Source organism: Armigeres subalbatus, chromosome 2 (assembly GCF_024139115.2).
Source record: "Armigeres subalbatus isolate Guangzhou_Male chromosome 2, GZ_Asu_2, whole genome shotgun sequence".
NCBI classification, from domain to species: domain Eukaryota; kingdom Metazoa; phylum Arthropoda; class Insecta; order Diptera; family Culicidae; genus Armigeres; species Armigeres subalbatus.
In genome coordinates, this window is record NC_085140.1 from 410,254,861 (window position 1) to 410,269,160 (window position 14,300).

Here is a 14,300-nt window from a genome sequence, read left to right on the forward strand (position 1 = left end):
CAAATATATCAAAATAATTGGTGGAATTAAATGGAGAGTACTAAACTCGTCTTAGACGATTGAATACATTCCACTAAAAAGAGCTTAACATATTTTTTCTATGACCATAATATATTTTTTGTATGCACGAGACAGGGACCAACACCAACACCAGCACTCACAATATCAAAGCATGGCTAGACATAAAAATGCATACAGATATCACCTCTATTCGTTGAGCAGAAGCTTTTATTATACAATACTAAGGGCTTCCGAGGCTTCTGTCAAAGATTTGATTTTAGTGAGAATCTACGTGATGTTAATGTACGTGAAAAAAAGGAAATATATTACAGGCATTTTTCGTTAATAACAATTTGGGATTTTATGTAACAACAAGATTGAGATGAAAAGCATTTTACTTCGATCATATGCAAACCCTACTTATTATTTGATGGCATACTAGCTTCATCTACCAATAATTTACCTTTACAATCAATCATCTTTGCACCTCTATCATTGAAAGCTCCGCACGAAACAGCCATTTCTCGCACATTAAATACTATTTGGCAATCGCTCATAACTCACCAAGCACGAATTATGGTCCTGGCATATGCCACTTGCGTTATACTTAATCTACCAGTGAAAAAAACCCTCGAATAAGTAAAAAAAAGGTAGCACATTAACTAACTCACGATTCAATAATTAAAGTTTTCCTGCAGTATTAACAACGTGGTACAAACGATATGGCCAAAGCACATGCCTAACAACCCGCTAGGGCCAATCAGCGTGCGGTGATCTATGGGGGAAGCGCCAGTCCTGTGCTACCAGCGAACGCGGACGCCATCAAGAACTACCGAGTTCCGTCCGACCACCACCAATCGCCTGCTTGTGGGGTTTCCTGGTGATCGATGATGTCGGCTTCGGCAGTCGGACGATAGTTTTTCAATCGCCTGTCGTCGTTTCGATTAAGCCACAGAACAAGCAGAAGGTGGCAACGGCGGACGTCATCGCGTGGATTAACTGCCTACTTATGGTGTGGATATGGGCAGGTGGCTGGTGCTGGACGGTGTGTTGAACAATCGAGCTGAGGTGTTGGCTTCTGGAGTTTCGTCAGATCACTGCTGATCAGTGACAAGGTGATATATTCCGTGTTTCAGTAATTAAGTTCATGGGGAATATCGTTGGCTGTAGCATACAATTTGAACTATTCCAAGATATGATTGAAAAGTGACAGGATTTGCCATAACAAATACTAAATCGATCCCTGCTGAGGTTGTTGATTTTATTCAACATCGTATGACAATAGACTCGTACAATAGCGCCAAAAAGATCCATCAAGAAGGCAGATGTGCGCAGGAGATCGACTTTATTGATTCCGGATGGCCCATCTCCCTTCGTAGGCGAGATTTTCAATGCACGTGAGCACGTGCATTTGAAGCTCTAGAAGCTAGATACCGACATAAGGTGCGTTCCGTACCGTCTTTGAATTATATTCTGTTTTGTGTTTTTCTTCGTTCGGGTGCTGTTGAATTTATGAAAATAGATACCTTCTTCGAACGGTCGGTTCTTCCTTGGCGCGCTAGAAAGAGAACCAGTCCCGGTGTCTCCAGGATAGACAGATGTTTTTGCAGAAAGGCAGCACATTTCTTATGCGTGTCCCATCTCCCTGGGGTCGTGATTTTTCTGCTTTTAATAAATAAATGAGTTTATAAACGCATGTGCATCTTTGTTCGGCGACGCACAATGCAAGAATCAATAAATGATTCAGCATCGATCGGGACAAAGAAGCTCGGATCGAGGAACACGCATAGTGACGTAACGACTGTGTCTCCGGAGAAGGTGCTAAAAGAAGACGGGATTCAGGTTGATCCGGCCTTGCGTGCATCATTCGTTATGCTTTTTATGATTTTTCTGTTTCTGGTGGAGGGTGGTGCCGGAGACGTTATGCTTCGCTGGTCGGTAGATTCGGGTTGGCTTTTGTGTGCACAATTATCGACACATTTCAAGGCACGCTTGTCGTCATGTGATTGGCTTTGACTGTTTTTAGAAGATCGGGAAATCCCTGCCGCATCGATGTATGCATTAAACACCGAGACGTATGGAGGGTGTAGTAGCGCGTAGGAGAAAGAAGCGAGGGTGATCGAGGATGACATTTAGGATCTTCGCGTGGCAAGCGACTGCTTCGACTACTGTTGGTGGTAAGATGATCCTGCACGTGCTGTATTTGTTTTCTTAAGCGAATGTTTTCATATGAATGGTTGAGGGTCATATTTTCTACTGCTGCCTCAAAATCTGGCCTTGGTGTCGTCGAAACGACACGGGGATATATTGAAAGATATATAATTACTACTAGGTGTTTATTGCCTAAAAAAGTGTGGGCTGAGATTTATGTCGAAGATTTAGTTTTATCAAACTGATATTATACTGGTTTGAAAAAAAAAAAGCAAATGTTTTATCTATGGCTTTTAACGAATTCATCAACGCTTAGGCCAAATTATAAATTTTTGGAACGACATTAAAAAAAGGCTGAGGTAGTTTTACCCGAATATGAGAAGCTCATAACGGCAGCCGGAGTCAGCGTTTATTCGCATGCTCCAAATATGTACATAAAAACTTTTGCAATCTAAGACACTTTTTGCAAAAAAAAACATATTTAAATTTAAAAGTTTTACATAGAAAAATATACAACGCTCTTTTAGTGGAATGTATTCAACCGTCTAAGACGAATTAAGTACTTTCCATTTAATTCCACTAGTTAATTTTGTAGTAGTTGCCACGAAATGTGAAGTAGTTCTCCGTCATGCATAGCCTTGCCAGCTGTTGGAATCAGGACACATCGAAGAAGAGGACATAATGGTATCATTCGACGAAGCGGCATTGTTCCCTAGCGTTCCGGTAGAAGATGCTCTGAATCTTCTAGAGGATTGGCTGCAACATGGCGAGGAAAGGTAAAAATGTACCTCTATCTGACAAGGTTAAGTATGACGGAGAACTACTTCACATTTCGTGGCAACTACTAAAAACAGCCAAATGGAGCACCGATGGGGAATCCGCTATCACCGTTTTTGTGCGAACTGTTCATGGTGGATTTGGAGAACAACCCACAGGAACAAGGTATACTACCCGAGAAATGGTGGAGATACGTCGACGACATTTTCAGCATCATCAACCGAAAGGATCTACCCAGGATTTTGGAAGCGATAAACAACGTGCATAAGGACATCAAATTTACCTTCAAAGAGGAAAAAGAAGGTAAACTATCTTTCTTGGATCTACTAGTCATCAGGGAAGCAAATACAACATTGAGCCTCGAAATCTACAGGAAGCCCACGAACACCATGAGAGTTATCCCATATACATCGAACCATTCGTACCAGCATAAAATGGCAGCATTTCATCATATGATCCACAGGATGCAGACGATACCCCTGAGTGAAGAAGGAAAAACGAAGGAACTACAATACATCTTGGAAACAGCGAAGATTAACGGATACCAGGAGAGGACTATACGAGCGATCATCAACAAGAAGGAAAGAACCCTACGACGAAATGGACATACAACGCTGACACCGATCGAGGAGCCGCTGAAAAGAGTTTCGGTCCCATATGATAAACACATCACCAACCAGCTACGCCCTCGACTAAGGAAATTCGGCATCGATCTAGTATTCTCCAGTAGAAGCAACCAACTCAAGTCTCTATTGGGTTCAACGAAGGATAAAGTAGAAATGTTGAATAAGGCAGGCGTTTATAAAATAAGTTGTTCCCAATGTGAAAAAATCTATGTAGGCCAAACAAAAAGATCATTATATATAAGGTTCAAGGAACATATGGCGGAAGTGAGTAAGGCGAAAAGAGAAAACGATAAGGGATTACATTACGAATTTAGATCTAAGGTAGCAGAGCATGTGTATAAGGAAAATCACCCAATTACGGCATCAAATATTAAAATCTTAAGAAATGTCTCTTCCCCATGGAAACTCGATGTAGCTGAGAGTTTGGAAATCCACCGACAGGTACAAACAGCGCTGTTGAATAAGGATCAGGGAAATGGCAGCTCTTGGCTCTTCAAGTTTCTACCTAAGCAATAAAGTAATTCACTGTATAGGTAAATAAAGTAGGCAAATTAGATTAGATTAGGTACCTAGCGTAGTATAAATAGTGTAAGTTGCGATTGTTTTCTTCTGGCCACTTCCAATAAAAACCGGATGTCAAAGAAAGCGATTCTGGAGTTTCGCATATTTCGGATTTTCAAAATCGGATAGATGAATAAAAGTAATCACATGATTGCCTCTGAACTAATTGTAGCTTTGTTGATCTGTTTTGAGCACCCGGGACCGGTTCTGGGAAACTATCTGAGACTGGATATCTTCGAGCCACATCAATCACCAACATTTTTTATACGAAACACATACGAAGAAAGACTCATTTGAACATTTGACCGAATGCCGCATGGCCACTAACAGTAGAACGTTAGACCAAAATAGTTAAATTCTAGTTTGCCAAATATCTCGATCGACCGAAAAAGCCATTTATACAAACAAGTCATTTTGGCGAAAAAGATGTCTGGCGGAATACGAGACGAGCCAGCCCAGGGCTGAAAGTCTCGCTAATAAAGACAAAAAAAATGTCTGGCGGAATAGATTAGTGGCCGAACGGGTCAGTCCGCCCTAATATAATAAAATAATTGACCCAGTAGTGCTTGAAAAAAAAAACTTTTATTTATTTATTACTAGCGGACCCGTTGCACTTCGTCTCGCCAAAAAACTAATTAGTTAGCAAAAACGTTTATTTTGTACTAGCTGTCCCGTCGAACTTCGTCTCGCCAGAAAATGTTATTTTGCTCCAAAATTTGTGTTTCATATGTATGGGAACCCCTCCTTTAGTGCGGGGAGGGGTCTTAAACCATCATAGATTTATTTCTAACCTTTAAAAACATCCACATGCCCAATTTGGTTTCACTTGTTTGATTAGTTCTTGAGTTATGTAGAAATTTGTGTTTCATTTGTATGGGACCCTTCTCTTCCAGAGGGTGGAGGGGTCTCGAACCATCTTAAGAACCTTCCCCGACCCCAAAAACCTCTGCATACAAATTTTCACTACGATCGGTTCAGTTGTTTCCGAGTCTATAATGGTCAGACACACTGAAATTCATTTTTATGTATATAGAAGATTAACAATTGAACTATATTCTGTATTTACACGATTCACTTTTTCACAATTTTGCACCCATCCTGAATGTTCAACGCATATTAATTACAATGGGTTCTATTTAGTTGAATTATTGAGGATACTTTGAAACACGCTGCAAAGATTTTTATGGCAAATTGAAATAACAAGATCAAAAATACGAGCGGAAAAAAAATCGTGTAAAAACAGAATCCTGTGTAGAGTTTTAACATTTGCAGTGTGCTTCGATTTCATTTGGCAGAGCAAACGTCAAAACTTACTTTTTTCCGCATGTCAAATTGAGTTCGATTTGCTTGATTTGATCTCGAGTTACGCAGAAATGTGTTTTTTATTTGTAAAGGAGCCCTTCTACAGCAGAAAGGGGTCTTAAATCACCATAGAAACATTTCTTGTACGTGTACGTCCAAGTTTGGAAGATGATATTAGCATTTCCATATCATTGTAAATCGTTTAACTTCACGTAGAAGTAACACACACGAAATCATTAATTTAAGAAATTAATGTTTATGTATAGAGAAGAAAAAAAATAAACACTTATTACATTTAACTCTATTTAACTGAACGGTTATTTAATATCCCTTATTTCTATCTATGCTATTCTGGACTAGAAGCAAAGTCCACAGGCTGCAATGCTGAAATCTGCAAAGGCGTAATTGAACGAGTCGGACCGTTGACAACTAAATGTGCTGCGCAAGATTTTGTAGTGCAATACTCCAGAATATGACGCTCGGCAGAACCGATCATACGGATATATCATTTGATCTAATAGATCGTATACTCCGAAGCTTCATTTGGCCGAACGGTTCATTCATATAACCGGTGGAAGAATTGAAAGGTGGAAATGAGATAAATAATAAATAAATGTAAAATACCTAAATAAAAGCAGAAATTTAAAAAAAATGTTTTTCATGAAACAAAATATTTGGCCGAAAATGTCGTTTGGCTACAAATGACTTCTGGCCCAACGGCTTAAACGGCCAAAAATGTTCCTTCGCCGGACAGGTCATTTGGGCAAAAAAGGCACTTTGACCTACAGGTCTTTTGGTCAAACGAATTATAAGGCTGACTAATTAATTTATCCGAAAAAATGTCGCTTGACCTAACAGATCATAGGACTGAATATGTCATTTGTCTGACATCAAAATCTAACATTTTGTTTTTTTTTCTTTCTTTAAAGTTTTTTTTTTGTTCTGTCTCTGCCTTTTTGTTCCGTAGAGCCCCATAGCTCTTGCCATCCGGAAGATGCTCCCAGTCGAACCATTCCTCGAGCACGACGACACGCCACATCGCCACTGACGCCAAATGCCCGGATGAGAAACTGAAATTTCCTGATCCCAAATCCTAAGCCCCGTCCATCCTTAAACATTGTTAACTAACCTCGAGTCACCACGAGTACGCTGGCTTCTACCCCCCTCTTACTAACCGTATAATAAAATGATATTGATTGTATATATCACAAAGAACAATGGCTCCGTAAAGTGTTATACACGCCTGAGCCTACCAAATAAACGAAATTGGAAAAAAAAAATATGTCATTTGGCCGAATACTCAATACGCAACTGGTCTTGCAGTCGAAAAAAGTCGTTGGGCCGTACAGTTTATAAAGTTTATTCATTTATTTATCATCAGACTAAGGCCTGTGCTGCACATAAAAGACTTCTCCATTCAGCTCGGTTCATGGCTGCACTTCGCCAACCACGCAGTCTGCGGAGGGTCCGCAAGTCGTCTTCCACCTGATCGATCCACCTTGCCCGCTGTGCACCTCGCCTTCTTGTTCCCGTCGGATCGTTGTCGAGAACCATTTTCACCGGATTACTGTCCGACATTCTGGATACGTGCCCGGCCCACCGCAGTCTTCCGATTTTCGCGGTGTGAACGATGGATGGTTCTCCCAACAGCTGATGCAACTCGTGGTTCATTCGCCTCCTCCACGTACCGTCCGCCATCTGCAACCCACCATAGATGGTACGCAACACTTTCCTTTCGAAAACTCCCAGTGCGCGTTGGTCCTCCACGAGCATCGTCCAGGTCTCGTGTCCGTAGAGAACTACCGGTCTTATAAGCGTTTTGTAGATAGTCAGTTTGGTACGGCGGCGAACTCTATTCGATCGAAGCGTCTTGCGGAGTACAAAGTACGTACGATTTCCAGCCACTATGCGTCTCCGAATTTCTCTGCTGGTATCGTTATCGGCGGTCACCAGTGAGCCCAAGTACACGAATTCTTCAACCATCTCGATTTCGTCACCACCGATAGAAACTCGTGGTGGGTGGCTCACATTGACCTCTCTTGAGCCTCTTCCTATCATGTACTTCGTCTTCGACGTGTTGATGACTAGTCCAATCCGTTTAGCTTCGCTTTTCAGTCTGATGTAGGCTTCCTCCATCCTCTCAAAGTTACGTGCCATGATATCAATGTCGTCGGCGAAACCAAATAACTGGACGGACTTCGTGAAAATCATTACCACTCGTGTCAATCCCTGCCCTTCGTATTACTCCTCCAAAGCGATGTTGAATAGCAGACACGAAAGACCATCACCTTGCCGTAACCCTCTACGGGTTTTGAAGGGACTCGAGAATGCCCCTGAAACTCGAACTACGCACATCACCCGATCCATCGTCGCCTTGATCAACCGTATCAGTTTATCCGGAAATCCGTGTTCGTGCATTAGCTGCCATAGCTGGTCCCGATCGATTGTATCATATGCGGCTTTGAAGTCGATAAATAGATGATGTGTGGGCACGTTGTATTCGCGGCATTTCTGCAATACCTGACGTATGACAGTTCATAAAGTAATAGGGTTGAAAATGTCATTTGGCCGAACAGAGCATACCACTGAAAATGCCATTCACGCAGAATTTTGTTTACGGCAGCGACAAACATATTCGACGGCTCATAATATTTCCCTATCAATTCTATTAATATTTATAGCATTTGAAGTTATGTCATATTAATTTACTGATCCGCAAAAAGAATCGATTATTTCAATGATCGCCAGATCGTTTTGCATCCGAATTGAAACACAAGCAAACTCGCAGTGATGTTTTTACTGTTCAATCAACTACTTGCCTGCATAAAGCAGAACTAGTTGGCCTATATTCATACGGCCTAAAATGTTGCCCGAACGAGTGATTTGGACGAAAAACTCATTTGGCAGAACAAATTTCACGACTTAGAATTTTTATACCATTTTGGATTAGTCCAAACATGCTGTTTAGCCGAAAAATAGCAGATTTTTGGTTTAAAATAAATTAAGGCAAACACATAACGAAGGTGGTTGGTTTGGCATAAAGGTCGTTTGGCATAATATCGTTTGGCATAATGGCCGTTTGACATAATGTCCGTTTGACATAATGGTCATTAGGGTGGCTCAAATTAGTATGGGAAAAACTTTTATCAATTTTTTTGATGAGCCGCCTTCTTATTCGGCTCTATTTGATGCCCTGATGCTCTTGACAAAATTTCAGCCAAATCGGTCAACGTTTGGGCGGTGCTAAACTCGTTGGAAGTTTATATGCAAAAATGTATGCAGAAACATACAAAAACAGTGAATTGCAGTTGGACGACACAACTTATGATGCAGAACTATGATACTCATTCAGATCTTGAGGAATTTAATACAGAATGTTATGCAGAAAACCGCGAGAAGATTAGAGTTTACCCGGCTAAGTTATTAGCATTTCTCTGAAGTGGGGTTTGACCAAATTTCGTTTCTTTTACCTTTGAAAAGAAATAAATTCACCCCTACAACAGTCCAGTAAAATGCTAATATCTTTGTCTAATAAACTCTAATCTTCTCGCGGTTTTCAGCATAACATTCTGTATTTAATTCAACAAGAATTGAATGAGTATCATGATTCTTGATCGTAAATTGTGCCGCCCAACTGCAAATCACTGTTTGGTTTGTTGAGTTTAGCACCGCCCAAACGTTGACCGATTTGGCTGAAATTTTGTCCAGAGCATCAGGGCATCAAATAGAACCGAATGAGAGAGCGCCCATCAAAAAATTTGAAAAAGTGTTTTTTGAGCCACCCTAATGGTCATTTAGCATAATAGTTGTGTAATCATCAATTTCGAAACTTATGCATAATATGTTCAATTATTTATAATGATTGTCTTAAACATTATAAGAGAGATGTTTTAAATTGATTATTTCGAGGGGAAGATTTTTTTTATATCTCGGGTACTTATTCAAAAAGACGTATGTGATTTTGTAGGCAAATATTCAAACGTGGATTTATCCAATCTGATGGATATATCAGATTGGACAAATCCACGTTTGAATCTTCGTTTATGAAATAAATCAATTAAGCCATTTACTCGGTTTAAAGCAAAGGAGGATATGATCCCTTCTTTCAGAGGATGCATCTGCCCGACAGTAATTTTTTTGTCTTTCAACATATTTTATCGCAACTTTTTCACATATGCTATTCTATGCTATGTTTCAACATATTTTATCACAACTGTCACCAAAAGAAGCGGAATTTATTCAAGTTTTAGGAGTTTTATGAATCGTAAACGAGAATGGCAAAAGCGTTTGCTTATAAAAGGGAGAAATTGGCAACTTTTCTGGCTTGCCCTTACATGAAAAACAAGCCACTAATGTCAGTTTAGTTTAATGCTGATCTATCTTGCTGATAGGTGCGTCAACATTTCAAATGGTCCCGTTCTGACAGGAAGCTTATTTATTCTTAATTTGTCACGCCGTACAATTCCGTTCCCAATTATCATGTATTGCCGATAAGAAGGAAACCACGTAACTGAATGGCTCAACAAATCATTCTTATCCAGCAAAGCTCATATAACAATTATGCCAAATGACCTTATGCCAAACGACAATTATGCCAAACGGCCGATATGCCAAATGACCGTTATACAAAACAACTTTATGCCAAACGACATTATGCCAAACGGGGTACAATCATTACGAATGAGAGCACAGAGAGCAGATGATTGTTTTAGTTTAAAGTGCTGTTCGCTTCTCAAGTAATATTTTCAGTTTTATAGTGCTCTTGAAAACCATTCAGTTCTATAAAATCAGCATAAAACCCAAATGTACTTGTATGTAATGTATTTGTACTGATCATTTTAAAGTCCCAGTGACGCAATGCTAGTGTGCTGAAAAATAATGTTCGGAATTTGATCCATTTTACTTTATTATATTATATATATACTATATTTTTTATATATAATAGCCCTGTTTGTCTGTCCGGTGACTAGCCAACCAGACGCAGCACGCGGGGAAATTCTCACAAAAATTAAAATATATGACACTTCAATTCTTTTTTACTATCAGATGCAGAAAACAAAACCAGTGACAACCTTAGACAACCAGACACAGCATTTGATGAAAAAAAATCACAGACAACAGACGATGAAAATTTTGATTTTTTTTAATGCATGAATTATTTATATTGAAAAAAGAAAACACTTGCCACGGGCGCTACTGCGTTCACAAATAAACTAGTACTTTAATATTCGAGGAAGCGGCATTCGGTCAAATAACCCTCGTGAAATGACCACGCGAACAAGTCAATGCTAGCTCTAAACGGTAATTTATGATAAACATTAGCGCCAAAATAAAAAATCAGCATTCACATTCTTCGGTCAGGTCCACCAGATAATCAAATTTTAAAACTCTATTTTTGATATTATTTATGTTTCCTATATGTTCCAATACCTAAATCATCAAATGAAATATTTGGTATGACAATAGATTTTTAATTTGGGTCAACTTACACTCTGGTCTCACCTACTCAAAAATGAAGTAGTATAGAATCAGTGTCATATGTGAAATTTGATTTAAGGAAAATCCACATGGAATCCAAACATAAAAGTACTCGCGTTTTTAAGGGCACACCACTCAATACGGAAGCAACGCACAAATGTCATTTTAATTATTTCAGTTTTGCTTTGTGACGCAGCATGCATTTGATTTATACAGTTCAAAAACACTAATTCGATTTGAGCCCTCTCAAAATTTTATCCGAATTAGCTAAAAAATTGACAGGAGGCTTATTTTGGCATTAGAATTGTGATTCTGGGCTTACTTTTTGAAAACATGAAGGGGTCTAATGAACATACATGATCAAACAGACCTATAGGTTTTTTGAAATTTGTTCTGCCGTGATAAGTTCTGTTCGCACTTCGCAGAGTTCCAAAGGTGCCGGTTCAGTTAGGAACAGTACTATGCAACCATCAATGTGAGATTTCTCGGTGTAGAAGTGTGGGCGTTCGTTAGTTAGTCGTTGCGGCTGTATCCATAGTCATCCAGGGCTGGAAAACCTCAAACCGCATTGAGAGTGACTGGGCATCTGGGCGTACAAACATGTCAGAATCCAAATGAAATGTGATAATGGTGTTGATACACAGTATATTCATCAGATACGAATGTTAGATTTCTATAAGCATTTCATGTGGAACAGACAATCTGTCTATACAATTTGTCAGAGCTAGTTCTGATGTTATACATAAAAAAAACAAATCTGACAATGATTGTATAAAATCTGGGCATATACAATTCTGTGAGCTTTTTATATAAATATTGTTTTGAAATAATACAAATCTGTATTATTTTAATACAACAATTGTATAAAAATCTTCCGAAATTGTTTATGCCCAATTATTATACAGTTTATGTAAGGTTCTTATGCAGAACTGTCTTAAAATCTGCCATCCGCTGGTTGGGTGATAGTTATAATATATTATGCTCGAACAATCAGGTTTTTGTTTATATTCGGTGGAATCTAGCAAAGAAACCAAAGTATACGTCTATTCCAGTTTGCTTGTTTGGGCTTTGGTGTTAACAATACCGCACTACAGTATACGGCTCGAAAAGATCGATTGAGATTGATTTTAAAGTGGTATAATTTTTCGTGACGGTACAACGGATTGAAAAACTGTTTTAGATACCTAGCGTTATAACGTCACGAAATGTTGATGTCGAATACTACGAACTTAGTCCGTATTTTAGGAACATTACCCCGTAATCCACAATCCTCATGAATTTTAAGGGTGTTCATTATTTTTGGAGTAAAATAACGATCAGAACAGAGATTCAATCAAGTTTAGATCGAGGTACAAAGTCACGAATCTATGCGTGTCACGCATCAATTTGCATTCCAGAAAGCCATTTTTCTACACAAATTGGTACTGATATACCTCTGAAAACTCAGACGTGAATATGTACATTATGTGGAACATTTTGATTTGAAAAATGTATTGGAGGTAACCACTTTCCCTTCGATGGGACTCGAACCCACGACCCTTAGTACGCTAGACTGGCGCTTTAACTAAGATACGAAGAAGGTCCTTCGTACTCACTAAAATCAGCTTATTTTAAAGAAAATTCGGCAATTGTGTTTCCGCAACAGATTTTTATTACTATTTTGAATTTCAAGATGCATTTTCATTAAGATGCATGTCAGCTATAAAAGGTTTTTTTTATTTAATTAGTTTTTATCAATTCATTTAAAGATTGGAAATTGGACTGAGAAGTTCAAGGAAATCTGTTTTTACAGATGTCAAACACTTTTTAACGTCGATTAGCCACACTGTTTATTGTCGATATCGTCCACCTGTTTACGTACGTCACTTCTCTCGTATGGCTTCAATTCCCCTTTGAGCTGCGCCATGTAATCTTTGGATCTAATTTCGCGATAATCAAACGCTTCCTTAAAGTCTGTCGCCACTTTCGGATCATTCAGTAAGCACTTGTAATAGTGAACGGCTAGTTTCCCTGGGTCCTTTTCCGTTATCTCACTCTTGCATTTTCGCAAGACAGCCTTCACTTCGTGTAGCGGCTTTCCCACCTGCCTGAAATCCCTAGCGATTTCCTCAACCTTGAAACAAAATAAATTATGGACTATTATCATTGAAACTTCCTTAATTTACTCACATCCAATTCGTTCTTGGTCGTCATGTAGCGCAAACCTTTGAAGACACATTCCATATGCTTATCGAATATTTCTCCTTCCACCAATTCATATTTTCTGATTTTGCATAACTGGCTTCGTTGTGGACTGCCTATGGGATAGTTTATATTCTCACAGAACTCGAAAAGAGATTGTCCTTTCTGTTTGATTTTCGCTCCCTGGTAAATGATTGAATAAGCTAATCACAATTCTGAATAGAAGAAACAACATAATCTCACCTTTTCCTTGTAGTAGTTTTCGGCAGACTTTCCATCGCAGAATAGAATAGATCGAATCGTGCCCAAGTTGTTAGCATGAATATATTGGTAAGCATTGAACACATCCGAGCATTTGGACGATTTTAGGGTGGGAACCATATCAAACGCATCCGTCAGGCGATGCACACTTTCGCGATCTGCAGTCATTAGTCGATGGTGTACCTCCCATTGTTGCATCACACGAACCCCCTTTTGTGGAGATTGCAAAAAATTACTGTTTCGAATGTTCAGACGGGGAGACAACAAACCTTGAACCTCTTTTCGGCGGGCTCGTAGAACCCGATGTTTTCCAGCACACAGGTCGTGTAACATTGGGTAGCTGGGTCGTTCGCCGGTTCCAGTTTCCAGTTCATCCAGTTCTTCAGGGCGGTTTGCGGTTCGCTCGCCAATCGGGACCATTCTTCCATACAGCGCGACACGATGAACAGGATCTGCTCGGGATCCTTGTCATCCCACAGGGGAGCAGCCTTGAATTGCAAACCAACTTGAGTTACATCTGTACACAATGATTGAATGGATCAATTACGGTAATGTGAAGAGCTGCTAGAGCAAGTAATGCAACAGCGTAGTTTCTTGAAGACGGCATAATTAATACTGTTGCCGCAAGTAGAACACGGGTGCCTTTTATTGAACCGAGTCTCCAGATTCTCATATGTTTGATTAGTTTTATTTGTATATTCAGCTTTTATAGATGACTGTAACGGTGCTGTCACAGTGGTGCAGTAATGTAACATCAAGATTTGCAACCGTTTGTCTATTCGGTCAAGAATTTATACAAAGAAAGTAATGTAGAATCACAAATTAAGAAAAACTTGCATGATCCTGAACACGTTCTTCTGTCTGTCTGGGTGCGATTAGTGATTGCTGTTGTATATCTGAATAAAAACTTTTACAAATCTTAATCTCAAGGGCACCCCATTCAAAACGGAAGCCACGTACAAC

General features: G+C 39.4%; 1 protein-coding gene across 1 annotated transcript; it reads right to left on the bottom strand.

Annotated features, from left to right (window-relative positions):
- Positions 1-12,579: 12,579 nt before the first annotated feature.
- Positions 12,580-14,035, bottom strand: LOC134217642 (37 kDa salivary gland allergen Aed a 2-like). The gene is made up of 5 exons (XM_062696445.1): positions 13,885-14,035; positions 13,607-13,825; positions 13,320-13,547; positions 13,065-13,259; positions 12,580-13,008 (listed from the first exon to the last, which is right to left on the bottom strand). Exons 1-5 carry the CDS (start codon positions 14,008-14,010, stop codon positions 12,712-12,714), a joined length of 1,065 nt encoding a protein of 354 aa, XP_062552429.1. The 5' UTR covers positions 14,011-14,035; the 3' UTR covers positions 12,580-12,711.
- Positions 14,036-14,300: the final 265 nt, after the last annotated feature.

Coding starts and splice junctions, on each gene's coding strand:
- LOC134217642 (XM_062696445.1), bottom strand. CDS start 14,010: ATGAGAATCTGGAGACTCGGTTCAATAAAAGGCACCCGTGTTCTACTT. Junction 13,826..13,884: donor TAGCAGCTCTTCACATTACC/GTAATTGATCCA, acceptor TTGCAATTCAAG/GCTGCTCCCCTGTGGGATGA. Junction 13,548..13,606: donor CCGCCGAAAAGAGGTTCAAG/GTTTGTTGTCTC, acceptor TCTCCACAAAAG/GGGGTTCGTGTGATGCAACA.